At 50.8% G+C, this 26,971-nt stretch overlaps 3 protein-coding genes across 20 annotated transcripts in view; 1 reads left to right on the top strand and 2 right to left on the bottom strand.

Annotated features, from left to right (window-relative positions):
- Nucleotides 1–1,169: 1,169 nt before the first annotated feature.
- NDRG2 (NDRG family member 2) lies at nucleotides 1,170–9,948 on the bottom strand. 6 transcript variants are annotated; one of them, XM_043471292.1, is made up of 17 exons: nucleotides 9,853–9,948; nucleotides 8,158–8,224; nucleotides 7,374–7,454; nucleotides 6,995–7,036; nucleotides 6,507–6,612; nucleotides 6,154–6,274; nucleotides 5,911–5,973; nucleotides 4,977–5,037; nucleotides 4,697–4,783; nucleotides 4,461–4,517; nucleotides 4,180–4,283; nucleotides 3,671–3,715; nucleotides 3,332–3,383; nucleotides 2,909–2,956; nucleotides 2,618–2,653; nucleotides 2,413–2,464; nucleotides 1,170–2,165 (listed from the first exon to the last, which is right to left on the bottom strand). In XM_043471292.1, exons 3-17 carry the CDS (start codon nucleotides 7,446–7,448, stop codon nucleotides 1,999–2,001), a joined length of 1,116 nt encoding a protein of 371 aa, XP_043327227.1. In that variant the 5' UTR covers nucleotides 7,449–7,454; nucleotides 8,158–8,224; nucleotides 9,853–9,948; the 3' UTR covers nucleotides 1,170–1,998. The 6 variants fall into 6 exon arrangements, with proteins under 6 accessions (XP_043327227.1, XP_043327226.1, XP_043327228.1 ...); XM_043471291.1 differs by lacking the exon at nucleotides 9,853–9,948 and adding an exon at nucleotides 9,209–9,290; XM_043471293.1 differs by lacking the exon at nucleotides 9,853–9,948 and adding an exon at nucleotides 8,764–8,786.
- Nucleotides 9,497–25,718, top strand: TPPP2 (tubulin polymerization promoting protein family member 2). Of its 5 annotated transcripts, none has more exons than XR_006269966.1 (6): nucleotides 9,980–11,730; nucleotides 13,789–14,030; nucleotides 14,277–14,430; nucleotides 15,499–15,636; nucleotides 17,834–17,986; nucleotides 25,460–25,718. XR_006269966.1 is itself a non-coding variant. In XM_043471298.1 (5 exons), exons 2-5 carry the CDS (start codon nucleotides 11,695–11,697, stop codon nucleotides 15,685–15,687), a joined length of 621 nt encoding a protein of 206 aa, XP_043327233.1. In that variant the 5' UTR covers nucleotides 9,497–9,774; nucleotides 10,951–11,694; the 3' UTR covers nucleotides 15,688–15,788. The 5 variants fall into 5 exon arrangements, 2 of the variants coding, with proteins under 2 accessions (XP_043327233.1, XP_043327234.1); XR_006269967.1 differs by lacking the exon at nucleotides 25,460–25,718 and adding an exon at nucleotides 18,812–18,947; XR_006269968.1 differs by lacking the exon at nucleotides 25,460–25,718 and adding an exon at nucleotides 18,211–18,369.
- RNASE13 (ribonuclease A family member 13 (inactive)) overlaps nucleotides 16,676–26,971 on the bottom strand; it is a 46,679-nt gene continuing 36,383 nt past the window's right edge. For 3 of the 9 annotated variants that reach the window (XM_043471310.1, XM_043471307.1, XM_043471309.1), the window contains 3 exons: nucleotides 18,706–18,856; nucleotides 18,381–18,560; nucleotides 16,676–18,095 (listed from right to left, as the gene is read on the bottom strand). In XM_043471310.1, coding sequence (XP_043327245.1) covers nucleotides 17,626–18,087 — 462 coding nt within the window. In that variant the 5' untranslated portion in view covers nucleotides 18,088–18,095; nucleotides 18,381–18,560; nucleotides 18,706–18,856 and the 3' untranslated portion in view covers nucleotides 16,676–17,625. Of the gene's footprint in view, nucleotides 18,096–18,380; nucleotides 18,597–18,705; nucleotides 18,857–19,016; nucleotides 19,157–26,971 lie in introns of those variants that run through there. The other 6 variants (XM_043471308.1, XM_043471311.1, XM_043471306.1 and 3 more) reach the window with 5 other exon arrangements.

The following is a 26,971-nucleotide window of genomic DNA, read 5'->3' as shown; positions in this document are numbered from 1 at the left end:
TACCGCATTTAAGATAGATTTCGTCCTGTGTGAGACAGTGAGGAAATGCTCAAGATTCAAGTATACATTCCACGCTCCACTTTGATGCCAATGTGTCAGCACCAGATCTCAAGCTACATTAGTCCTTAGCTCAGTTTCACTGAGGAAAGTGCAATTGCCTATGGCGTTTCTATTATATGAAGTAATCTAACAAATGGCCCTGTAACAATCCATCGACAATCCTCTTGCCAGTAACGCTATATGGTGCCTTCTCATTTTTACTTCTTGTGCCCCAAGAGCATAAGAATCAGCCTGCAACAGCCACAGACTATCTGAAGTCCTCTTGATCATTGTTCTTACTTGAAAAGCTTCTTAGAGAACCACACACATAGTCTAATTAACTCCCTGATTCACAGAAGAGGAGAAATTCCTGAGAGGAAATCCTCTCTTGCTGTAACTCTCCTAAAGGAGTCTTCAAATTGGGATCAACTATGAGCAATCCAACCTCTCTAGCAACTGCATGAGGCCTGGTCTACTGACTGTATCGATCAATCAAAAATGAAATCTATAGAACCCTAGGGAGGATCCTGCCAGAAAATGAGTCAAAAGATGTCCTTGGACACTCGCGTCAGTTTTCTATGCTTCCTTCTTTAAATCACGATGTTGGTGATGTCTCTAAAATCCTATGGCATTTCTCAGTGGGCCAGTCCACTGATAAGGAAGTCTCTTAAGATCTGAGTACCTCCTCTGGCCCCCAACTGGGATATCCTATCAATATCAAGGACAATACCACACTATTGGAGTAGGGACCAGTGACCATGAGGTCACATGTTATAGCGTTTGTCTATGCTATACAGGGGCCTCCCTGGCGGCTTAGACAGTAAAGAATCTGCCTACGATACAGGAGTCCGGGGTTCAGTCCCTGGGTCAGGAAGAGCCCCTGGAAGAGGGCATGGCAACCCACTCCAGTATCCTTGCCTGGAGAATTTCACAGACAGAGGAGCCTGGTGGGCTACATACAGTCCATGGGGTCTGCAAGAGTTGGACACGACTGCGCAACTAACACTTGTGCTATACAAGCCCTCTCCTGTGGTTTTGTCACCTTGAGAAGAGAAATGTAAGGGCTGAGTAGGGAAAGGCAGAAAAGGCGCATGAGGCAGGCATATTCAGACCCAGAAGAATAATGGAGCTCAGATTCCTCTATAGTTTATTGTTACAGCAGAAGTTGTGGGAGACAGGAGGGCACCCCCCACATATCACACACTGTGGTCAGAGCCCCAAGGCAGCCCTTCCCACCCCCATGCCAAGCCCCAAGCAGCCATGCCCAGCTTGGCTCCCCCCGCCCACCCCCCTCTAGACACACGCTGTCTAGATAGCTACCAAAGTTAGAGCAGCCAACGGCCCCAGTCCCCTTCCTACTGCCCAGCTCCAGTCCTTCCATCACACTTGTTCACCGCCCACCACCTCCCATTCCAACTTCCATTTCCACACTGAATGTTTCTGTGGTGGTCCTGAGGACCACTAAACCACCAGCAGTTCTTCCCTGTCAAACATTCATTTAGGCCCGCGCCCTTCAGAGGCATGAAGGATTAATGTGACACCATGTCAGCTTTGGTGAGTGGAGCCCCAGCCCGGAGCCCCTTACCCTTGCAATCTGGGATAAGGAGGGAGAGTCTGGGGGAGTCACCACGGACAACTTCTACAACCTCTTGTCCCTTAGCTACAGACACCCAGATTAGGGAGCAGGGATACATGCCTTCTCCACCTTAACACCAAGATGAAGGAGAGGGATCATTTAGGGGTCTGGGTCCCTAAGAGATATTAGGACATCTCTCCCAGGAGCTGAGGGAAATCACAGGTTAGAGGTCAAGGTTAGGGTAGCAATCAAAGATCAAGGTCATCTCCCCACATGATCTGCCCAGCTTCCTGTGCTCACTTAAGCCCAGTGCCCTACGCACCTCCCAGGTTAGTACTGGGGGAGGTGAGGGCTGGGTCCCACACCAGGGCAACAAGGGTCATTCAACAGGAGACCTCCATGGTGTGACCCGGGGGCCCTGAAGAGAGAGTCCCAGACTCGCTGCTCTGGGACAGGGTACGGGAGCGGGAGCGGTTGCCATCAATGGATGCCGCGCTGGTCAGCGAGGCCGTGCGAGACCGGGACAGGCGGGTCATGCAGGATGAGGCCACTGTGGAGACGGAAGGAAGAGCCGGCAGTCAGAGAAAAGGTGGGAAGAGGAGCAGGCAACTCAAGAGTGGGGTGCTTGGGTGCAGACGAGAGTTACACATGGGGCCAGGGGTCAATGAGCTTGATTTGACAGACGGCGGTAAACCCAGGAATTCGCCTGAAGTGGTTCCTGCCCGCCCCCCGTGGCCCTCCCTCCTCCTATGTGACAACCTCTTGTCCTCATGACAGCCTCTGACCCCCATACTCACTATAGCCCATGCCCTGCAGGAAGTACTTGAAGGCCTCGGTCAGCTTGCCTGGCTGTAAAAGTAAAATGAGGAAAGGGAGACAGCAGAGTGAGGTTAGAACCTGAGCTGGAGCCCACAGCCACGGCAGGTTAGAGACGGGGTGTGTAGCGCAGGGTATAGTTCAGGGCCACTGATGTCCCACCCCACGAATGGCAGGGGTGCTCACCTGAGTCAGCTGGGGCTGCCCCCCAGAGTCAGCCATCTGTTCAGGAGAGAGTCATCCAGAAAAAGTGACATATACATAAACAAATGAGCCATGCCAAGAGGTATCAGAGGGCTCTCTTCCCTAGGCTTTCCACTCCAGGCCATTGGGGTGTTTTTTGTTTCTTTTCCTCCACCCGCCCACTTGCTCCCATGTAGGACCCTGGAAGCCAGCCTAGCAGCTGAATCTGGAGAAGATCTATGGCCCTGGACCAGGGGCCAAGAGTCAGGCTAGACGTGGAATAGGGTTACTGACCTTGAGGAAGGAAGTCTGGGTGGGGTCCAGTTTTGAGTTACATTCCACCTGGAGTAGGGAGGAGGTTGAATGAATGAAGTCACACTCCCAGTGGCCCCTCCCAACCAAAGGACCCAGGGGCCCAGACCCAGTTCTTTTTATTTTTTTAATTTGCCCATACCCACAACATATGGAATCTTAGTTCCCCGACCAGGGATCAAACCCATGCCCCCCGCATTGGGAGCTTGCAGTCTTAACCACTGGACCACCAGAAGAGTCTTCCAAGTTCCTTTCTTCTCAGGCCTCTGCCCATTTCCTTCTTGTCAGGAATCAACCTCTTATGTCCCAAAGTTACTCTCCCCGCCCCCAAACAGAGCTTGCCTCTTGGCAAGATAGCCCTCTGACTGCCACCCTCCTTCACCCACCCCAAGACTCCCTACTGACCACTGCATCTTCATGGGGTGCTTGGTCTCCTACCACCAGCATCACAGGGCACCTAGAGGCATAGTGTTGGGGAGCAGGTGGTGAGCCCCTGGCACTCCCTCCTCCGCCTCCTCCCAGAAGAGCAGTTGGCTCCAAAGAGAAAACAACCTTCTGAACCCCGCTGACCCCACCAACAGAGTTCAAAGGGGTAAGACCTAGAGGGTGGTGGTTTGCTAAACAGGATAGGGGAGGAGGTGACAAGAAAATTCTCTGGCAAAAGACTCTCCTGCTAAAGGATGTAAGCATCTACTAAGGGAAGATCTAGGGAGAGAGGCAAAGCTTTATCCCTTAAAGTCTTACTTGAGGGTGTTATCACCTCCACGCACAAAGTTCAGGTCTCGGCGACTAAAGAGGGTTTAAAAGAAGAGTGGAAATTTTAGGCAAGCAGTGCTACCCACCCAGATGTAAGCCAGTTTCCCCATGAGGAAGCAATCTTCCTCCCCTAAACTAAAGTTGAATATTGGTGATTACAAGTGAGAACCAAAGGAGAAGGTGGCAGACAGGCCTCAAGCATGAGCCCTATGGTCCCTTGTGCCCAAGGTCCCTGGTCAGAGGGCAGTGAAGGGGATGAAGGGCACGAGGACAGGGGATCATCTTACTTCAGGGAATCCAAAAGTCCAAGGAAGTAACAAGAGAGAGGGGGCAGACCACAATTCTCCCCCCACCCCACCCCCATCTGTCCTGCAGCTACCCACTACTGCCCAGCAATCCCTGCCCAGCTCGCCCAGCCTGCTTCCCCTCCCGTCGGCCCCTCTGTGCCTCCCATGGCCCCATGACCGCGTCTACATCTCTCTTCCATGCCCACTCACTTGTTGTAGCTGTTCCAGTACAGTTCAATGTTATCCAGATTGGGGGCATGTGCAATGATATTTCTATACTTTTGTATCAACTCAGAATTTCCCGACAGCTCTTCCTGAAGGAAAATAGAGGGAGAATAAATAGGGCTGGGAAGAGAACTCAAAAACAATTACTAGATGCAAAGAGGCAAGCGTTCTTCCCTCCCCAAATCGGTCCGAAGTAAGGAAATCACCCCACACATTCCAGTCCCTGCTGGTTCCCTCTACTTCTTCCATTTTCCACAACCACTTACCTGGCTGAAAAGATGTCCAAGGATCATCTCCGAAATGGAAGAGGTGAGGCCTGTTAGCTATGAGGACAGGGCAGGTGAGAAAGCTCAGGACACTATGAGGAGTAGAGACCCGAGTTTCTTTCCTGCTCCTTCCCCCCTCCCTGAAGCTCACAGGCCAGCCAGTTCTGTTGTTAGAGCCTAAATGGACCCACACAAGGGGAAGCCCCCAAGATCTCAGTGCACAGGCCCCTCCAAACCTTGTGGGCTGCCCAATCCATCCAGCCTTTGGCGTTGGGATCAATGTTGATGAGGACAAGACCCTCGACGGTATCAGGGTGGTTAAGCTGAGGAGCAGCAGAGGGAAGTCAGAGGCAAGCATGGACTTATCCCCTTCCCACTGAGCTCTGTCCACCCCAGGCTTCACGGGGCCTGCGTTCCACCCTCGTACTCACAGCCTCCCCCCAAGCACACACTAGTAAACACTGCCTGGGCTGTGGACCCGCCTTTTGCTTATCTGGGATTTTTTAAATTTCTTACAGCGTATCGCGACAGGACGTAGGCCCCAGCTCCAACACCAATTCCAATTATTGTGGAGAAACTGTGAAAGGTAAATGTAGGTCTAATGGGTCCTGATATCCAAAACTTTGACTCTCCAAACTCCTCACCCTCCTTCCTAAGGCCATGGGCACAAAGGACAGAAAGGGACTTTCCTTTGGGGGGATGCTGAAAAAGAAGGTGCCAAGGAGCTAAGAAATGGACACTGTAGTCTTTTCCCAGCTCCCTCCAGGAGAGTGAGTGTCTTGAAAAGAAACACCCACACGCCAACCAACCAGACACTGTTTCCTATGTAGCTCTTTGTCCATTCTCAACTTTCAGGAGCTAGTTCAACTAGTTCTGTTTTAGTTCCTGGTTCCTCTAGAGGAACTGGGAAGGAGAGAACTTAAAGCAAGATATTAAAAAAACATACAACTTTGGTGAACAACAGGAAGTATCAGGAGAAAGAGCCAAAGAGGTGAACCACAGCTGCCCAGGGCCCTGAAGCCCAGGAAAAGCCGAGTCAAGGACAGAGCCCAGGTGTCATCAGCATTAACTATGCACCGAAGAAGCCACACCCGGCTTTCTTTTCCTTCTCTCACCCCCTCTGCCTCTGTCCGGAGGAGGCACAGGGAGTGGGAGGGGAAGACAGGCCTGTCTGGTTCCTCAGGGACTACGTCGCCCCCTCCCCTTCTTCTCTAGCTTCCAGATCAGAGACCTTCCTCAGCCTGAGGCAGGACCAGGCACACAGCTCCCTTTTCTTCTCCTCTATCCCTTAGGGCTACTCTGCTGACTCAAGTCAGCTTTCCAAAGCCACCCACTTCCTCTCAACTGGAATAGACAACATCTAGTCCAGACAGAACTCGCTCAGGAGTTCTAAGGGCCACCTTGTGCTGGAAAGAGAACTCTGGCTCGGAGGGGTCCCCAGGCCTCTCACTTTAAGTACTGCAGGATGCAAGGGATCATGTCCGCAAGCTGGTCCAGAGATGGGTACTGATACCTGGGGAAGAGAAGAATGTTAAGGAAAACACCAACCTCTCCCCAGGGCCCCCAGCTCCGTGTCCTACTCATTCTCTCCCGGGGTCACCATCGCCCTCCCCTTCCTCCTCCCGGATCCAATCTACTCCATACCTGCCATGTGCCTCACAGCCTGACGAGGAGGGAAGGAGCTAATTCTCACCCCAAAGGGAACACGGGAGCCCCCTCTTCCATGCCAGGGGCATCCACATGAACCCGCACGAAGTTCTGAATGATTTCCTGCATATCCGCAAATTGAAACAGCGGCTGGAAGCAGGATTTATCTAAAGAGAATCCCCATCACCCCAACAGTAGAGTCAGATGGGGAAAATGTCCCCAGGTCAGAATCCACCCTCTTTCTTTCATGCCACATTCAGACTAGGAGAGAACTTCCCCTGACATACCACATGGCTCCCTTCCCATACTGACCCTTCCCCTCACACTGGAGTTTTACCCTCCCCCTGCCCCACCAGCCTCTTCCCGGAAAGAAATGGGAGAGGAAGGGAAGGTCCTTACAGTTGAGTCCCACATCATGGTAGGTGAGTATCGCTGGCCGTTTGGGTTTGGGGGTGCCATAGACAGTAAAAGTGACAGAGCCATAAGGTGTCTCCACAGAGTGAGTCTGCAGAAAAATGGGTCACCATCAGGCAGGAGTTAGGCTGAGAGGAAAAGAGGCAGGAGAGGAACCTCCATAAAAGTCGGGGAGTTGAAGGGGCAGGGGCAAAGACAGGAAACTGGAACCAAAAAGTAGAAGTAGGATCAGCAAGAATTGAGGCAAAAATGACACTGGAAGATGATTTAGGGGGTGGGACAGAATAATGAAAGATCGAAGACCATCAGGGAACGCTGAGAAAAGAGGAGAAGGGAGGAGAGCAGGGAGATGGGGACAGGAAAGGACTGGAATAGAAGGAGAAGCAGCAGAGAGAAGAAAACCAGGTAAGGGCCCCTCCTTCCTGGGGAGAGAAGAGCCCCTCCTCCCACCTGGGGCTGCCCCAAGCTGTTACCTGTCCCTGGTCCAGGAGGATTCGGGCAGCTAACTCAGCCTCCTGGAGAGATACACACACAGATACACACAGAAACACGCAGCCACGTAGAGTCACAGAGAGACAGACACAAATAAAAAAAGGTAGGTAAAGAGACCAACGGAGACCAAGGACAGAAAGAGATTGACGAAAAAGAGACATGGAGAGGATGAAGGTTAGCCTAGTGACAGGAAAAAGCCTGGACTCTCAGTCGTGGTGTTCGGGGAGAGATACATGGGGAGATGTGGAGAGCGTAGCGGGGTGTGAGTGAGAATGAGATCGTGAGTCTGGGAAGGGAAGAAGCGAGGGCTCTGCTTGGGGGTCTGGGGTTCCGGCCTGGGAGTCAGGGGTCTCTGATAACCTTGGCCACCTCGGGTGCCTGCCCTGGCAACAGCGGCTTCTCCTCCGTGATCTGCACTTCCCGCAGCTCTGCCATGGTGACCTGGCAGGGTGAGGAAACACAGAGACTGGGGCGGCTGCCTCCACACCACATGCCTCCCCCAACCCCTGGCTTCCTCTCTCAACACTGGACAGTGCTGGGTGAGGAGGGCCCCAGGAGCTGAAGACTACTCCAGTACACAGAGAGAGGCTGTCCAGCAGCCCCCAGCTGCAGGGCCAGGCCGCTTGGGGAAGAGGACTCAGGACACCACTTCCTTTCAGCCCGGCCATCCCAACACCCCTCAACACCGACACCTCCGTACCCCCTCCCCTATCCTGGATGGAAATACCAGGGTGGGGCAGCAGGGCAGCTCAGGTTTCCCAGGCTATATTTAGGGGCCACCCCACACTCCTAGTTAGGTAGGGGGTGAAACTCGTGGCTCAGTGACTGGGTGCTCTAAAGATACCAAGGGATGGGTATGGAGAGTTCACCACTGGCTGTGACCTTCGACTAAAGCGCCAAGGTCAGCAGCGCAAAGAGAAAGGGGATAAAAATGACCTGAGTAACATGACCAAGGGGGGGAGGGGGAACCAGAAAAGAAGGACAAGGGACATCTGTGTCCAACAGACCCAATGCCTCTCTTCCTCCCAAGACTCCTGACTTCAATAAAGTAGCATGTATTCAACCTTTGGGGCCGGTGAGGAGCAGAGCACCTGTGCAGACCAGTGGAGTAAAGGGCCAGCAGCCTGGAGGTGGGGTCACTTACTTGGCTCCTATTGGCTGGATGAAGTAGGGTTAGGGGTCAGGGTTCTCACTCCTCCTGGCTCTGGGGTCTGAGAAAACAAGGCAATGAGGTGAATGACATGAGAGACCGATCCTGGGTCTTTTAGAGACAGAAAATCTAAGCCAAGACCTGGACTATCTGGGTCACCAACCCCTGCCAGGTCACTAACCCTCCCAATCTGCACCCACGAGTCCAGTGAACAAGTCTTCTCCAGGCTTTAGCTAGAATCAATACAGGCTGGAAGGGTCTGCCTGGCAACACAGCAGGTATCAGTCCAGGCTTGGGGAAGCGGGGGCGGGGGGCCGGGGGCGGGGCGGGGAGAGGAGAGAAGGAAGTGCTGATGTGGAGGAAAGAGCGTGTCTTGTGTCAGAACCTCTGGATTCTACCCCAGACTCTGTTGCTCCCACCGTGACCTTGGCTCCGTCTGTCACTGCTCTTGCGCTCAATTTCTTATTTGCAAATTAAAGTGGGGACTAAGGGATCCCCAAGATTTTTGACAGCTCTCAAGTGAGATGGGGTGGCAGAACACGACTGTTTCTTTCCACCATTAAAAAAAAAAAAAAAAAAATTTTTTTTAAAGCCTCGTGCCTTCGCTTCTCTCCTCCCAGTCTCGGTGTGGGTCCCGAAAGTGCAGAAGGGGGGTGTGTGGGGCGGTTCCACAGTCTCTCCCCAGCGTGCCCCGACGACCCGCAAGGGCCGAGAGCCAGCTGGGAAGGGATGGGGAGGACAGATGGGACTGACTGGGCCCAGCCCCCGGAACCTGTCCCTCCGAGTCCCCTCGCTGCTGTCCGCGTGGGGCCTGACAATTCGCGCGGCTGGCGCGGAGAGCCCTGACCCCGGACACAACTTCGTGCACGCCCCAAACACGCCCTGCAGCCCGCGGAGCCTCCGCCTCTGTGCGCCGCGGCCTCGCGGCCCTGAGGGCCGGCTGCCGCCGCGAGCCGTACACTCCGAGAGGTTGGGATCCAAGCGCCTCCCGGCACCCCCCGGCGCCAGCCTAGCCCCGCGGCCCCACTCCCGCCCTTCCCCCTACCTGCTGCCGCCGCGGCCGCTTCCACCTTCACTTGCCTTTGACTCCCCGGCCCGCCCCGGCTCGGGCTCCCCGCAGACCCGCCCCCGGCCCGCCCCAGCCCGCCCACGGGCCGCCAGCTCCCCGCAGATCCGCCCCAGACCCCTGGTAAACACGCCCCCCTTCACCCCGCCCCGGGCCGCCCGCAGCTCCGGGAGGGGCAGCGCTGGGGGCCCGAGGGGAACTCTAAAGAAAGCCAACAGCTGGGTGCTTCCTGGCTCCGGCCCGCGCTCCCCACAACATTCACCCCCCACCCCCGCAACCGGGCGGCTGTGGGCGTGGGGGATCCCTTAGTCCCGCGGGAGATCCCCACGCTGGCTCTCAGCACCGCCCCACCCGTGGTCTGGCCCTGCCTGTAGCACTCGGGCTCCTTCCTGCGCCCCGACTCCGAGGTGGGGACCGGTAAAAGGGAGACGAAGCCGGGGTGCTGGCACCCCACGATTTTGACTCCACCCGCCCGGAAACAGAGGGCTAGGCTACAGAAGGATCACTGCTGAGGAGGCGAGGGTCTCGACCGCGGAGAGGGGAAGGTGTGCCTGCACCGACTAGGGGCTGGGGGCGTCGAGGGCGCGGGAGCTCCAGTTTCGGGGCGCCCAGGGTCCTGGTACCTCCTCTCTCTCCAGGGTTCCGGCGACTGCTCTCTGGGCTGCTCCCTGAGAAGTTGGAAAACAAGGCGGGGAGGGGGGGCGGGGAATGCGGGGGGCCGCTATAAATAGAGGGAGATCGCGGGAGGGGGGAGAGGATGGCCAACGGAGACTCCCGGGTCAAGGCCCCAAGGAGGGGCGGAGGAGGGGCCAGGACCCCCAGGGGTGCTGACTCTTGGGTAAACAGGCACAGGGGTGGAGTTAACTCTGTGGAAGTGGGGTGGGGGGTTAGGGAGGACGCAGTGTCCCGGGCTGGGACCCAAGAGACCCTGTGGCTTCAGGGCTAACCCGTTCGAGTCTGGCTCAGAGAAGGAGGGAGAGGCCAGCTCAGTCCAGCCCAGGCGATGGTTTCTCAGGGACTGCTGCTGTCTCTCAGGGCCTGGGTGGGTGTGATGGCCTGGATCCCTCAATCACCCTGCTCTCTCCCCACCCATATGCACCCTCCCTGTGCCCCTCAGGGAAAAGTCACCCAGAATGTGATAGTTATGAGGCTAAAGGGATTCAAAGTTGTCTTACACAAAAGGAAACAGACTGGATTTCTCCCCACCTACACCCTTTCCAGGTTCCCTTCCCCCAGAGGTCCCCACCCCATCCTCCTTCAGCCTGGTTCCTGAGTTGCCATTTCAGGGGCTGGGCACCAGGCCAGTTGGGAACAATGGCCAATGGAACTGGAGCTGCCAACTGCAACACCAGCTCAGACTGCCCCCCCCCAAGACCCCTAAATTGCCTTCCCCCTCCTGCCTGGGAACCACCCCCCACAACCACCCTCACCACCCCCTCCCATCCAAGGAACATCAATGCCCCTTTCATCCCCACTTGGCAGGGTCTATTGGAAAGGAGGGGCCAAGAGGGAGGAGGTGACCCAGGGTAGATCCCGACTAATCAAATCCAGCTTTTAACAACCCCAAACCTAAAGGATTCCCTCTAGGTCCCCCAATTTGGGGCACCCAAGTTTTCCTCCATTCCCTTCCCCGTTCCCTTGATAACCATTTACCCAGAAACTGACACAGAAGCTGGGCACCCTGGCTCCTTGCCTAGTCCCCTCTCCCGTCTGAATGCCAGTTTAACACTCTCCTGGACAAGGAAAAGCCTGCTGGAACTGGGACCATAGATAAAAATGCATAGGACAGAAGAGAGCTCTCCCAGCCCAGCTGGAACTGGGAGAGAAAAGAGAGCCTGCAGTGAGAAACTCTGCCTGCTGCCTCCTCTGATGTATCTAAAGTAGGTCTTACTTGGAGTGGGGGAGGGAAGGACCTGGAGGTTCCAGCATCTAAATTCGTCTCTGGGTCAGGATGACTCAGGGGGAACCTGATAAGGGGCCTACGCAGGGGCGTAGGGCAGGCAGGAGTCGGGAAATTTCCACTGGGATGTTTGCTTCCTAGGCTAGGGGGGTCTCAGCCTGCCACAGGCAGTAAGAGGCTGCTTCTGCTCTAAGATGGGGTTCCTCCTTGTCAAGGCAGGTCTCAGCCTGGCCCAGTGTCAGTGGCCCAACAAGAACATTTTCCCTAACTTCCTTCTCTTGGACCGAGAAGCAGCTTCAAACTATACCTTCCAGTTGGCAGCAATAAGGACCTGCTCTGTGCAAGCCACTGTATAGATGGAATTCAAAGAAGTGTGAGGCTAGTCATCTCTCTCTAGAGCTTAGGATCCAGTAGTTGAGAGAAGATACAAAGATAGAAAAAGTTCAGAATGATGTAATAAAAGATTAATTGTTTAGACAATAAGTCCTATAGGAAGAGTTTCCCATCCTTTTCAAGTGGGAGATCAGAGACTTCCATTCCCAAATGATGATTTTAGAATCCCCTGATGGAGCCCAACTGTGAATTCGGCAAATACTTTCAGGTAAGTTTGTTCAGTCTTCTGATAATTGCAACATCTATGCACGTATGCACCTACGTGTGCAAAGTTTATTATTTACTCAATGACCAGTCTTCTGTATATATACAGGTTCCACAGGCCCTCAATAACTCAGAAACCCTTGCCCAAAGAGGCTGCAGCCCACAGGCTAGGAACCATTATCTTAGTATAATTCAGAGAAGGAAAGGGTTTTGTTCTTAGGGTAAAGCGTCCTATGAGAAGTACAGTACAGTACTTGCGTGAGAAGCAGGGGCATTCTATCAAGGCAGAGAGTCCATAAGGGAAAGTTTAGGGACAGAAATACACATGTTACTTTGATGAACTGCATAGTAGCTACTACAGGGAAGGTAATTCCCACATAGTATCCCCTAATACTATAAGATAAATATTATTGTCCTCACTGTACAGATGAAGAAGTTAAAGCTCAGAGATGTTTAGTCTCTTGCTCAAGGCCACTCACTAGTAAATGATTTATCTAGGACTTAAATCCCTGGATTCAGTCCTCTCCAAAGTTATTCTGTCTCTACTAGACTTCAGGTAGCCTCTGCAGCATAGAGTGATTAGGTCATTATGGCCACAAATGCAGAGTAATACTGATGAAACGTGACATCTGATAAGGTGGACTGGAGCCAAGTGTGAAGGTCCTTGAATGACAGGTAAAAAGAGTTGACTCTTCAAAACGTTTTGAAGATCCAGAGTATTCTTGATCAGGAGCAATGGATAAGTAATTGTTTTGTGAAAATAATCTGATTGGGAGCAGGGGGTTAAGAAGAGATGGATTGTGGAGTGGTTGAGGGTAAGGCATTTTGACTTAGGAAAGAGGTCATTTAGAAGCCAGAATAATCAACTAGATATGAGATGACAAGGACTTGAATAAAGAATGGGAGTAATAGGAATGGAAAGGAAGGAATGGATTTATAAAACAAAGGAAATTACAGAAATTGGTGACTGATTAGATGGGATGGGGAGGGAAGTCACCAACCTAGTGGCAATATTTTAGGAGCCATGAAGTTCATTCCTCTAAATGGTTTCCAGCCAGAGAAAAGGCCAAAGAGAAACCCCTTCTGAAAGAAGAAACAACACATGTAGTAAAAACTGAATAAAATTACAGCATTACTTTAAAAAGAGAGGGGAGGGCATTCCCTAGTGGTCTAGTAGTTACTCAGAGCCTTCACTGCCAAGGGTCCAGGTTCAATCCCTGGTCAGTGAACTAAGATTCCAAAAGTTGTGTGGCATGGGAAAAAAAAAAAATATCCCTGACCTGCATAGAAAATTAAAATTATCTGGAAGATTTTGAGAGTCTGAGGCTCATCCTCACCCTAACCCAGCCAGGTATGTGACCCTCCAAGACCCATGCTCTTTCCATGTGGGGCCCAAACTGGAAGCCGTTTCAAGTTCCTATTGCACCTGGTCTGCCAAAGCCAGTGGGATTTTCCATGTGGGTCATTAACCTGGCCAGGAGACGAAAAAAGGACAGTGCTGGACTGATGTCAACCTGTTTCCCTTAACTCCTTCCCTGAGCTCTCCTCAACTTTTGTTGAGGGACAGAGCATAATGCAGTTTAACTAGGACCCAGAAGACTGGTTCAAACAGGGCTGAATCAATGAGGGAAGCTTGGTCACTTGCAAAGATCAGGAGGTTGGTAACATGCTCAATGCAGCATGCAAGGTAGGGACCTAAGACCCCCTCCCCCAAGATCAGTGCTGTAGCAGGGGCTGAAAATGATGTCACATAAACACTGCTGAGGTCACAGAAGCTTCCCTCTCCTCCCCTGTCTCCCTCCCCACTGCCCCCCAGTCTCTCCAGCCAGCCAGCTCCCACGGATCTGCACACACTTAGCTACAGAGGCTGGTTAGGGTCAGACACCATCCGGGCACTCTCAGGTACACAAAAGTGGTGGGGAAGTGGTTGGCAGTGGTGATTATTCAGTGTATAGGATCCACACTAGTATCCCTCGTACTGGGAACAGTAGGTCGGACAGGTGTGTTTGTTCCTGTTGCTGATTCTGATTTTACTTTAACCTTCATCATTCTTATCCCTCAGTCCTCCCCTCCCCTCCTCCCTCACCCCCAAGTCTCCCCCCTTACTGTCCTCCCCCACCTCCAATTGACCATGGCATCAGAAGCAGAAAGAACATTCCAGCGGTTTGCTGTCTTTGGAGAATCATCAAGCAGTGGCACTGAAATGAACAACAAGAACTTCTCCAAGCTGTGCAAAGACTGTGGCATCATGGATGGCAAGATGGTCACCTCCACTGACGTGGACATCGTTTTCAGCAAAGTCAAGTAAGGGACCAAAGACAGGAGTGGGGTGGTGAATAGAACAAGCAAAGTCATGGGATGTGGCAGGGTTTCTACTGTAGAACATTTGTAATGGGTCTCCTGAGCACCTACTGGGTGTCTGGAACTGCTAGCCCCTGACATCAAGACCTTCAGCATGTAGAGGCCCCGTCTGAGTAACGGGAGGGCTGGACCTTGGAAAGCGATGAGTTCATGTTCCCCAGTTTCCTGGATTTCTGTCTTACTGACCAGGGCCAAGAATGCCCGAACCATCACATTCCAACAGTTCCAGGAAGCGATGAAGGAACTGGGCCAGAAGCGATTCAAGGGCAAAAGCCCAGATGAAGCCCTGGAGAACATTTATAAGCTCATGGAGGGCAAGGACCCAGCTACCACCGGTGTTACTGTGAGTGACAGACTTCATTCCGAACCCTGACTCTGCCTCCCTGAGTCCCTGCTGCTCCCGCCTCCCCTCCTCTACGCCGATGTCCCCAACCCTTGTCAACAGCAGCAGGGAGACGGGGCAGAAGGCCTCTGGGCACTGTTGGTGCTGAAACAGACTAATTTAGAGATCATCGAGTCATTTCAGAAGTGAGGAAACTGTGAGAAGAAGTGACTTACCCAAGGTCCACAGCAATTTTATTTATTTACTAATTTTTCTTTTCACACCTATTTTAATAGTAAAACTTAGACTCATTCCCAAGCATCCAGGATCTGGGCCAGGCCACCAGGCCCAGGTGGTTTTGGGGGGACACTGAGTGCAGAGCACCCTACTGCTGTAGGGAGCGCCTGCTCCCTACTCCTCTTCACACTCTCATGTAAGGTCTAATATCCAACATCTTGCCCTGCACCCAGCTTTCTGTTCCCTATTTATCCCCTCTCTACTAAAAGCTCTCTCTACTGTGGGTTTCAAATAGGGCCTTCCCAGCAGGACAGGGGGCTTCCCTGATGGCTCAGACGGTAAAGAATCTGCTTGCAGTGCTGGACACCTAAGTTCAATCCCTGGGTTGGAAAGATCCCATAGAGGAGGGCATGGCAACCCACTCCAGTATGCTTGCCTAGAGAATCCCCATGGACAGAGGAGCCTGGGGGGCCACAGTCCATGGGGTCACAAAGAGTTGGACACGACTGAGCGACTAAGCCCAGCACAGCAGGACAGATCTTGTGTTTTAGGTCTGGGGTTGAAGTCCTCTGGCTGTGGCCTAGTCAAAATAGCTTCTCTGGAAGCAGAAAAGTCCACACACACCTCCCTACTCATTCCCATGCCCTGGATTCCTTTCTCACGAGTGGATGGCTCTTATCATAGTTCCTCCTCTCATCTACACCTGAGCCCTAAGCAGGCAGCACCATGCCAGGGGTTGAACATGAGCTCAGAGAGCTAATAGATGGCTCGAAGGCCATCTCTAGAGAAGGGCTGTGAGAGTGGAGGGAAAAGAAGGGAGAAGGCTCAGTCTCCTCACCCTCTGGCCCACAGAAAGCGACCACGGTGGGCGGGGTGAGCCGGCTGACGGACACCAGCAAGTACACTGGCACCCACAAGGAGCGATTTGACGAGAGTGGCAAGGGGAAAGGCATCGCGGGACGGGAAGACGTGACTGACAACTCAGGCTACGTGAGTGGCTACAAGGGTGCTGGCACGTATGATAAGAAGGGCAGCAACTAGGGAGTGGCCGGAGTAGCCTCATCTTTGCCTGTTGGCCCTTGACCTGCATCTTGAACACCGGGGAGCTTGAGGGGGGACAATAAACATCTGTGTGTGCAGCAGTTCATGACCTCTGTCTTCCACCCGCCGAAGGACGAGGGACCCTCGGTGCAGAGACAGAGAGAAGAGCCGAGAAACCCAAGGGTAGGACTTCCCAGAAGCACGCCCTTCATTCTACTTGGCCTCCTCATCACTGGGTAGCATCCCCCTCAACAGCTGCTTCTAAGAACATGGCTGAGGAATATATTTGGAGATAAGAGTTAAACTAGCTGTGGAGGCAAAAGTATTTGCTAGCTGTGCTCACACATTACCAGTATCCATCCCCACCACCACCCCAAAGGGGAGTAGCAATTCCCGATTTGACATAGTACAGCCCAAATACTAGCAATGAGACAGTTCCCTGTCCCTCCACCTTCCTCATCTGTTGCAGTCCATGTTTTGTTGGGGGAGAAATGGACACCAGAGAGGGTAGGCCAAGGATCTACTTAGCCTAACTCCTGTTATCAGCTTATTCTAGAGCTAAGGGTTTCCCCGGTGACTCGAGAATGTGCCTGCAATGCAAGAGATGTACAGGAGACATGGGTTCTATCCTTGGGTCAGAAAGATCCCCTGGAGTAGGAAATGACAACCCACTCCAATATACTTGCCTGGAAAATTCCATAGACAGAGGAGCCTGGTGGGCTACAGTCCATGGGGTCGCAAGAGTCTGATACGACTGAGCACACAGCACAACAACAAGGGTAAGGAGACTCCATTTTCAACCCAGTCCAGAGCTGAGTTTTACCCCACCCGCCTCCATCATGGTAGACATGGAACAGAAGATCCTACTGACCCTGCTGCCAAAGGGTGGCCCAGGAAGATGGCCAGAGGTGGGTGACCTCCAGGACTCTGAGAGTAGGAGTTCTGATGCATTGCAGAAAAAGTAATGAAATCAGAACTAATTCAGATGGGCTTTTTATCTTTTTATTTTGCAGTGATTAGATTCACAGGCAGATGCAAAAAAAATTACAGAGAGATTCCATGTACCCTTCTCCCAGTTTCATCCAATGGTTTTATCTTACATAATTCAAATATGGTTTTAAAACCTTCTGTGACCACAGCTGAGCCCACTTCATCCCTGCCTTGTCAGAGGCAGATCCTGGATTTGGGGGGATATCAGAAAGAGCTTCGGGAAGGAAAAGGATGCAGGAATCTCTGGAAGAGCAGGTCAGAGAAGATAACTTAAAACTGCAGGGGTCCAAGGTGAGAAGGATGGAAGGAAAAGAGGTCAGAGAAAGAATACAGGATGACTAAAGAGGTTGGAAGTATGGGGGAGAGACTGAACGGGAGACTGAGAGCTGAGGGGGATGTCCTGGAGAAATGAAGCTAATATGAGTCTAAGACTCTCAGGGAGGGTCTTACAGCTAGAGATACCCACAGTATGGGTGAGCGAGTGGAGGGAATCGTAAGGGAGATGGGGAGGACCCAGAAGGGAAAGGTGGCAGGGGAGAGGATTTGAGACTCGGAACCAGTGCCATGGTGTGAGCTGAGGCTCTGGGACTCCGGCCAGGATTCAGGATCTGGCCCAGTAGACGGACAGTCGCTGCCAACTGGACACAGTCAGCTTCTTGGGTGGGTAAAACAGTCTGTGGGAGAGGGAGAATGGTGGCGGGGGTGGTGGGGGGAGGGAAACAAGACCGAAAAGGCCTAGAAGACAGTACAACTTTGCATGGTGACCAAAAGTCTGGACATACTTCCTGCCTCCCCGGTCTCTTGGGAGGAGACTCTGCCTGCCTGTGAAGCCAGAAAGGAAGCCTTGTACCAGGAATCTGAGCTTCGGGAGTGGGGACAGGCTAGTGTGTAGCAGCGGCCGTGGGTGGGGGAGTTGGGGGGGTGGTTTCAGACCGAAGGCCTCCCTTCCTAGTAGAGGCCAATGATATCTATGGGTGCACCATCGTACTTTTCAGAGCAGAGCAGATAGAGCCTTTGGTTGGTCAGGGTGGTATTGTAGCGGCAGCTGGTGGGCGGCTGTTTGGTGTACAGGGAGCAAATTGTGAGCGGGATGGAGTCCTGGGTGAGCGTGCAGTATTCATTGTAATTCTCACAGAAGCTCTCACTGTACTTGCAGAAATTCCAGACGACTGTCCAAGGGGCATGTAAGACATAATGGATCTTTGGGCAATACCAGCTTTCTTGCCTGCCCCGGACATAGGACATCAGACCATTGCAGTAACCTTGGAAACCTTTGGCGTAGTCAACCTTGGGATAGTCAACGTGTAAGGTACGGAAGTTCTTGATGGCAAACTGAGTCCTGATGTTTTCAACCAAAGCTGGCCCTAGAACAACCTGGAGGAAGAGGAGCTGGGCCACAGGTGGTTCCATTCTTCCTGCTGGCAGAGTTAAGGTGGTTGGAGACAGAGGTGGGCCTGGGTGGCTGGCTGTCCCTGCCCAGAGCCTCCAGTGTGCCCCCAGCCTCCCCAGTGTGGCCTCCCCTATGCCTTCCAGGCCCAACTGTCCCTCAGAGATCATCCAGCCCAAGTCGTCATGCATCAGAGAGAGGAGACATTTGCCCAAAGTCACCCCACTGGTCGGCCACCTCTAGCCATTCCCCCTGTCCCTGGGTCTACCTTAGAATCTCAGCTTCACCCCATCCATCCGGGAGCTGTGACACTTACGAAATAAGAGGTCCAACTGGTCCTTGGATAAGAGGCTCTTCGTGGTTACCCTGGCCCGGTTAGTCCTTCTGGTAAAAATGCAGAGGGTCCAGAAGTGACAGGCTCAGCAGCACTTCCCTGACTGCAGCTGAGGAGGGACGGGAGCTGGAAGGCAGCAGGACAGAGGCGGAGTCTTCTTGCCTGAGGCCAGGGACAGCCAACAGGTAAGAGAAGAGGCTAGGAAGGTTGGTGGATAAAGACTGGTGTGGGAGGAGGGCATGTCCCCTGGGTTTGAGGAGCCCCTGGGCTGAGGGGGCTGGATGAGGAGGAGGAAAGAGCCATTTACCTTCTGCTCTCCTCCTCTCTGGTGTCATCAGAACACTAAGTTCTGGCCTCCTTGCCAGAAGTCCTGTGGTTCTTAGGCTTCCTTTGATGTCTTCTCTGGTTCACAGGCCCTGCTCCCGTGGAAAGGTGATAAGGAAAGCACCATCGTGTTTCTGAGAAACAAGGTGCTGCTTATTCCTGACCCTCAGAGAACAGGGGGTCTTCCACTCTCTCATCCCACTCCTGGGGGTCCCGGGGCCACATATACAACGGAGCCTCCCTGCCGCCTGAATGCTGGGCAAAGAATCAAAGACCATTCTGTGGACCCCTCACCGTCTCCATCATCAACTGCACTCCAGTGGTGATCACACTGACCCTGTAACCTCAGACCCTTTAGCGTCAGAGCACTCCTGGAAACCTATGAGTGCTGACCCCGAAGGCTCAAAGTTGTCAGGTGGGAGTAGACAGCATAGCCTGGGCTTGAGGCGGTGTGGGCCGGTACCCAATAGATCAGATTCTTTCTGTTAAAAAAAGGGGGGTGGGCAGGCTTTTAAATCTTTTTCATAAACCCATGCCCCTTCACAGTCCTTGACTTCCACAGGCCTCTTGGCCTTGCCTCCAGCACCTGTTGTCTGGTTGTGTCTTAGGACAGCTTACCATTTTCTCCCTGGAGAGCAGGAAAGGGGAGTCAGAACAGATCCCTGAGTGTTCCAAGGCTGATGTGTGATTCAGAAAGGGTAGGGGGCATGGGGAGATGCATGGGTATTCCTCATTCACAGCCCCCTTAACCTTGCTGGGTTTTTTTTTTTTCTTTTTTTTAAGAAGTTTTCTTTTAATTATTTATTTATGGCTGTGCTGGGTGTTCATTGCTGTGCACAGGCTTTCTCTACTTGCAAAGAGCAGGGGCTACTCTCTGGTCATGACGCACAGGCTTCTCTTTGCAGTGGCTTCTCTTGTTGCAGAGCATGGGCGTACAGGCTTCAGTTGTTGTGGCTCATGGGCTCTAGAGCGCAGGCTCAGTAATTGTGACACAAGGACTTAGTTACCCCAAGTCATGTGGAATCTTCCTGGACCAGGGACCAAACCGGTGATTCCAGCATTGGCAGCAGGATTCTTATTCACCGCACCGCCAGGAAAGTCCAAACTTGCTCTTTCTGACAACACAAGGTAGACTCCAAAACCAAACCCATCCTCTTCCAACTTGCTTTCCCTCCTGCCTTGTCCATTTCCTCAGTTACCTCTGCGAGAAATCTGAGAGTGATCCTCCACCTTACCCTCTCCCTAATCCCATCCGTTTGGAGGCAGTACTGCAAGATGGCTAAGAGCAAAGCTTTTGAGCCAAACAGACCAGGAATTGAATCCTGGCTCTGATGCTTCCCAGCTGTGCACCATCGATCTTAGTTCACTAAACCTGTGTAAGTTTCAGCTTCTTCATCTGTCAGTGAGGGCAATATTCCATACCTCGAAGCAGTATTAGGATTCATTAAGATGTATATCAGGAGCTCTTAGCCCAGGGCCGGGCACTGGTATGAGCTCGAGTCCACCAGTCACGCAGCCCTGACAATCTCTTAACTAAAATTTTCCTCGAACCTGTCTCTTCCATTCCTATTCCTTCCCCTGCTCAGGATCTCCCTTCTCTCAGACGCGACACACTCCCAACCACAAGAGGACTCTCCATCTCATGGGACAGAAGACCTCCATGACGTGTTTCCCCCTCCCACCCATGTCTCCAACTGCGTCTCCATCCCTGCCCACTTCCACCACATCTTATTCACCTCACCTCCTCTACCCAGAATGCCACTCTCTCCTCCCACCCTCACCCCCACGCTCAGTTCTTCTGAGCCAGTTCATGTGGAGATCAACCCAGAGATTGTGTTTAAGAAGCCTCTGTTTGGCGCATCTCCTTAGGGAAGTGTGCACAGCCAGGCAGGTGAGGGGAAGGCCCACACAGGCAGTTGGTTCATCTGCATCCTTCAGGCTGGTCTATCAGTCAGCATCCTGTGGGAGCCCAGGCGGGGTGGTGCCAGAGCCCGGCTGACTCAAGTCTTTGTTTTGAGGAAGCTACTAGCATTGTGTGGCCCCAGTCTCAGAGCATGCCACCTCTTCCCTATTTGCTCAAGGCTGCAGCTTCCTGTGAAAGAGAAAGGGGCTTTTTGTGCCTCTTGGTCTTCCACTTCCTTCATTTGCTACTCCCCCTTCATCACTGACCTCCACTTGCACAATTACAGAAATGGAACAACACATTATAAAAAGTTTAGGACATGAGCTCAGGTTAGCCTACTGGGCTTCTGTTTCCTCTTGTAGAGGATGGGATTGATACCTTCCTTTCCTCATGAGGCTGTGAGAATAAAATGAGACAGTCAGTATGGAAATGCCTTTTAGTCATTAAACAATATATAAATGGATAACTAGTTATGGTCCCATACCAACTTACTTTTTATTCCCAACTCACTCCTCATTGACAAGTCTTATATTCCCCAAATGAGCCAAGTGACCCCCCTACATCCCCACTGCCAGTCTAGAGCCCTCAGAGTATTGCCTGACTTAAATTCATCTTCACCAAGCTTTATATTAATCATGCCCCATGCTAATTGCTTGAAAATATTTTAAAATTGTTACATACTACCTGAAAAGCATTACAACAAGTATTGGGGGAAATAGAAAAGTAAATGAGACAGTTCCAATCCAGATTAAATTTACAATTCAGTAGGAACAACACAGGTATGCACATATGTGACAAAGTCATGATTGTGGGACCAGAAAAAGTGCTGAGTGTATGATTGGCCTTTGAGTTTCAATCTGCAATTCTTGTGGTTTGGTCTTTATTTTTTTTTTTTAATTTTTATTTATTTATTTTTTTGTCATACATTGATATGAATCAGCCATAGATTTACACGTATTCCCCTGGTTTGGTCTTTAAAGTCCCATCCTGATCCATAGTATTGCTTCATCCATTCTGACATTCTTGCCGTGGTTTCATCTGCTTCTAAGGCCTGAGATTTGTGAAATTGTTACCCCATTATACTGGACTTTACTTATACAACAATCATCCTAGAGATGAAGAAACTAACTTTTAGAGAGGGCCAGCAGCGTGCTTGAGGCCACACGTCTAATTCAGTGGTTCTCCAGGAAGAGCAGTTAGATCATGTCTGGGGACTTTTTTGTTTGTCCCAACTGGGAGGCGCTACTGGCCTCTAGTGGGTGGAGGCCAGAGATGCTGCTCATCTTACATCGCATAAGACATCTTACATCGTCTTACATCACACAAGACAGCTCCCACAACAAAGAAATGCCCAGATGGAAATGTAGCTTGTGCTGAGGTTGAAAACTTCTGGTCTAATGACAGAATCAGATTCCCTAACAAGAGCAAACTTATTTATACCTTACATATTGAAAAGGATTGGTAAATATCTAAGACTTTGAGATTTTTTGTTCATTTGTTTGACTTCGCTTGGATGGTGCTGGTTCTTCTGCCAGCAAAAGGACTACTGACAGTTCATCACTGAAACAACCTTTTGCTATTTTTCCTCTGAAACTGACTCTCTGCATATAGCCATGTACACATTCTCTCCCTCCTCCCCTCCCCAGTGGTAGGATTCTAGAACCACTGGCTAGACTGACAAATGCAAAAATGATTCCCTGTGATCGAAGGGGAGCCCTAAGTGAGCTCACTGCAATCCTGGTGGCTTTACCTTTGCCCTTTCTAACTCAAACGGTTCAAGTAGCAAACTGTCCTGGGTTGTCCTTGAACTCAAAGGACTGTTGCAGCCATTTCAACCTCCTTGTCGTGGTTTGACCTTCACCCCAGGGTTAGAGTTCAGCAGCTGCACTGTCAGTTCCTTAACTGGGACTGGGATCATTCAGGTGATACCACTTGGGAATGGGATCACTCAAGGGCAGGACGAATGCCTTGTAACCTAGAATTTGAATCATTTAGGGTCACTAACTGCTATATCCTGTGGGAGTAGTATAACATGGTCCTTGTCTTCTGGGAATTGACAGTCAAAACTAGAGGAAAACAAATATATATGAAGAAATAACCAACAATTCAAGGCAGAAAATTATACATTTTGCAGACAGTAAATGTAGGAATTTAAAGACGAGAGAGATCCCTCTGAATTAGGAAGGTCAGAGAAAGCCTTCTGGAGGGAAATTGAAACCTTCAGATGGGTCTCAAGGAACAGTTAAGTGGAGATAAAGAGAATTATGAGCCTACTGTCTAGCACATGGAATCCTGCTCAATGTTATGTAGAAACCTGGATGCAAGGGGAGTTTGGGAGAGAATGGATAGAAGTATATGTGTGTCTGAGTCCCTTTGCTGGTCACCTGAAAGCATCACAGTGTTGTTCATTGGTTATATTCCAATACAAAATAAAATTTTTAAAATATAAAGAGCATGTATAATATATATTTTAGAAAACTTTATGAATTTTTGCCTAAAAAATTTATGACATTTTGATTCCACTTGTTTGACTTAGTGTGAATAGAATACTTGATTTCTAGTTAAAATAGATACGCATCAAGCAACAACGTTTCACTGTATAGCGCAGAGAGCTATAGTCAGTATCTTGTAATAACCTATAGTGGAAAATAATCTGAAAATAATGTATGTGTGTATGTATAACTGAATCACCTTACTGTGTACCTGAAACATTGTAAGCCAACTGTACTTCAGTAAAATATACCGAAGGAGGAAAAAAAGCAAGATAGTTGCAGCCTCAAAGCTTGAGAAAAAAAAAAGAGGGAGTGGGGAGAATTATGAAAGGCATGTTTGAGGAAAGAAAAAAAACAGCCTGACTGAGACTGAGGCACTCAGTGGGAGAAAAGTCAGAGACAAAATTAGAAAGGTAGGTTTGCCAGATTGTGGCAGACCTTGAGTATCAAGCTAAGGAATTTCTAACTTACTCCATAGACAAGTGAGGAACTGGCAGGGGCTTGCGGGACAGAGTGATCTGGTGAGGCCTCTCAAGCCCAGGCCAGGTTCCCCACGCCTACATCCTGGCTGGTCTAAAGGCACTGGTCTAGGAGCCAAGGATTCCAACCTTCTGTCACTGCTGCCTCCTACAGATCCCAGCTGTTCCAGGAGAGGTCATGAGAATTCAAAGACCCAAAGCGAATCCCACATCTGACCCCAACTTGCCATTTGTTTCACTTTCCTCGTCTGCAAAAATGAGTCCATTACCTTTATTTATCCTAGGAGCAACACAGATTAACAGAACCTGGATCTGCTCCTGCTTGGAGGGAAAGGCTCATGGGCTTTCCGTGGGTCTCCAGAGGCTGTGTAGAACTCCAGAAGAGAGAGAGCCTGGGCTTTGAAGGGTGGGCACCAATCCAGGTTTGGCTTCCTCTCTCCCAGCCCCCCTCAGCCCCTCCCAACGAGGGCTAGAGGAAGTAGCAGCTGTTGTCCTGTGGGGAAGACAGGCAGAGGTCCACCTGGCACCGTTGGGATTTTCACAACACCCACCCCAACAACTTTAAACACACACACACATACACCATACACCACACACACACACAGCAGTGGCCCAGGGAGAGGTTAGGCCAAGAGCAGAGACTATGGCAATAGAAGGAGAAGGAGGCTACCTTACATCCTTGCAAAGAGGCTTGCTTCCCTCTCATCTTCCCTCCCACCATTTTGTCTTCTTCTCTCCCCTCTTTAATTTTTCTTTTCTCCCTTCTGCCAGACTTCCCGACCAGTCCTTGGCCTGACGCCTGACTCCTTTTGTTCTCCCTAACCTTATTCCCCTTCCTCCATCCTTTCTCGCCCTGTGAATGCAGTGACGGAAACATGGCAAAATTATCCTACCGAGTGCAAAGCAAAGCAGATCTTGGAAACTGTATAGTTTCAGTGAATAAATAAACAAATCACCTGCCTTATCCAAATAATGGAGACAAAGTAAGGGTTTCAGCCCGAACTGTGTAAACAGTCGGTTTAACTGTTCAGTTCTCACGTGCAAATCTAAACGTTGACTCCCTCTTCCCTTTGACCTGAGACAGCGTGGCCGTGTTTACTTTCACAGAGCACTAAAGTAGACTTTTTTTAGAACTCCACACGATGAAGTCAAAGAGCAAACTGGATAATTATGTTAACAGGAAAACACAAGAGCGGAGGGCAGTGCAAGCTGTGGTGTGGAATCATCTCACTCTAGAATAATAAGAAGTGAGGAGGAGTCCGGCAGGCAAGGAATCCAAATGAGCTCTTGGCCTTTCCACCCCCTCTCTAACCCCAGCCTCCAGTCCAGGGCAGGACTAGCCTGAGCTGATCTGCATTCTGTCCACATTCTGCTTTAACCCTTGCATTTTATCTCCAAACATTTGCATTCCTACAGTAGCAGAGGCATAATTCTCTACCCAGAAGCTCAAACTACAAAGAATCAGGCACCTGAACAAAGCAGTGAAAGCTGTTACCATGCCAAGGCCTCACCAAGGGGGAACCAGGGGAATCAAGGCCTGTGTCAACCTGCTCCTGGTTCTCTGTTGCCATCTAGTGGTGTTTCTCACTCCGACATCATTTTTTCTTCCAAAGATTCTCCATCCTGACCCACAGCTGTGCTCTCTAGCTACTAAAATGACGTCCCCAACCTCAAAACAAACACCCCACCTCCCTGACTCAAAACCCTAACTTCTGGACCAGAACACAAACTGTATGACTCAGGTTTGCATGACCTGGATGGTTCGTGGGACTTCTCTGCAGTCACATCCACACAACAGCCAGGGAATCTTTAAACAGATAGATCTTCTATTTCTCTGCTTTTTTTTCTTTTTTTGCCATGCAGCTTGCAGGATCTGCTTCCTGACCAGGGATTGAACTCAGGCCATGGCAATGAAAGTCTGGACTCCTAGTCACTAGGCCACCAGGGAACTGTCTCTATTCCTCTGCTTAGAACCCTCCTCGGCTCCCGCTGTGTACACAGCAAAATGTGTCTGCATACTCAGCTTCTCAGTCATGTTCAACTCTTTGCAACCCCATGGACTGTAACCTGCCAGGCTCTTCTGTTCATGGAAACTTCCAAGCAAGAATACTGGAGCAGGTTGCCATTTCCGGGGGATCTTCCCAGCACAGGAATCCAATTTTTGCTTCCTGTGTCTCCTGCATTGGCAGACGACTCTACCACTGAGCCACCACAGTCCTTTCTTTTTTTTCTTTTTTCAGCCCTCCACCACAGTCCTTCCAATGGTCTCTGAGGCTTCCATGATCTGGCCTCTGGACCCGTCTGACCCTATCGCTCACCTGCTCCAGCCACACTGGACTCTTTACTGTTCCTCCAGCCCCCAGGCATCCATCTGCTTTAGGGCCTTTGCAGTGCTGTCCCCTCTGCTTTTTCATACTGGAGAGGGGACAGCATCACTATGAACAAGGCTAGTGGAGGTGATGGAATTCCAGTTGAGGTATTTCAAATCCTAAAAGATAATGCTGTTAAAGGGCTGCACTCAATATGCCAGCAAATTTGGAAAACTCAGCAGTGGCTACAGGACTGGAAAAGGTCAGTTTGCATTCCAATGCCAAAGAAAGGCAATCCCAAAGAATGCTCAAACTACCACACCTTTGTACTCATCTTACACGCTAGCAAAGTAATGCTCAGAATTCTCCAAGCCAGGCTTCAACAGTATGTGAACCATGAACTTCCAGGTGTTCAAGCTGGTTTTAGTAAAGGCAGAGGAACCAGAGATCAAATTGCCAACATCCGTTGGATCATAGAAAAAGCAAGAGAATTCCAGAAAAACATTTACTTCTGCTTTATTGATTACACCAAAGCCTTTGTGTGGATCACAACAAACTGTGGAAAATTCTTTAAGAGATGGGAATACCAGACCCTGACCTGCCTCCTGAAAAATCTGTATGCAGGTCAAGAAGCAACAGTTAGAACTGGACATGGAATAACAGACTGGTTCCAAGTAGAGAAAGGAGTACGTCAAGGCTGTATATTGTCACCCTGCTTATTTAACTTAAATGCAGAGTATATCATGCGAAATGCTGGGCTGGAGGAAGCACAAGCTGGAATCAAAATTGCTGGGAGAAATATCAATAACCTCAGATGTGCAGATGACATCACCCTTATGGCAGAAAATGAAGAGGAACTAAAGAGCCTCTTAATGAAAGTGAAAGAGGAGAGTGAAAAAGCTGTCTTAAAAGTCGACATTCAAAAAACTAAGATCATGGCATCCAGTCCTATCACTTCATGGCAAATAGATGGGGAAACAATGGAAACAGTGACAGACTTTATTTTCCTGGGCTCCCAAATTGCTGCAGCTGGTGACTGCAGCCATGAAATTAAAAGACGCTTGCT

The sequence above is a fragment of the Cervus canadensis genome, chromosome 6 (genome assembly GCF_019320065.1).
Source record: "Cervus canadensis isolate Bull #8, Minnesota chromosome 6, ASM1932006v1, whole genome shotgun sequence".
NCBI classification, from domain to species: Eukaryota; Metazoa; Chordata; class Mammalia; order Artiodactyla; family Cervidae; genus Cervus; species Cervus canadensis.
This window is presented reverse-complemented; position numbering and strand designations above follow the sequence as displayed.

Excerpts from the sequence above, each read along its gene's own strand:
- NDRG2 (XM_043471292.1), bottom strand. The coding sequence starts at position 7,448 with ATGGCAGAGCTGCGGGAAGTGCAGATCACGGAGGAGAAGCCGCTGTTG. Across the intron at positions 4,784-4,976 it reads ACGTCCTGTCGCGATACGCT|CTTAACCACCCTGATACCGT; the intron begins GTAAGAAATTTA and ends GCTGCTCCTCAG. Across the intron at positions 4,284-4,460 it reads TTGGACATCTTTTCAGCCAG|GAAGAGCTGTCGGGAAATTC; the intron begins GTAAGTGGTTGT and ends ATTTTCCTTCAG.
- TPPP2 (XM_043471298.1), top strand. The coding sequence starts at position 11,695 with ATGGAGCCCAACTGTGAATTCGGCAAATACTTTCAG. Across the intron at positions 11,731-13,788 it reads AATTCGGCAAATACTTTCAG|TCCTCCCCTCCCCTCCTCCC; the intron begins GTAAGTTTGTTC and ends CTTATCCCTCAG. Across the intron at positions 14,031-14,276 it reads ATCGTTTTCAGCAAAGTCAA|GGCCAAGAATGCCCGAACCA; the intron begins GTAAGGGACCAA and ends CTTACTGACCAG.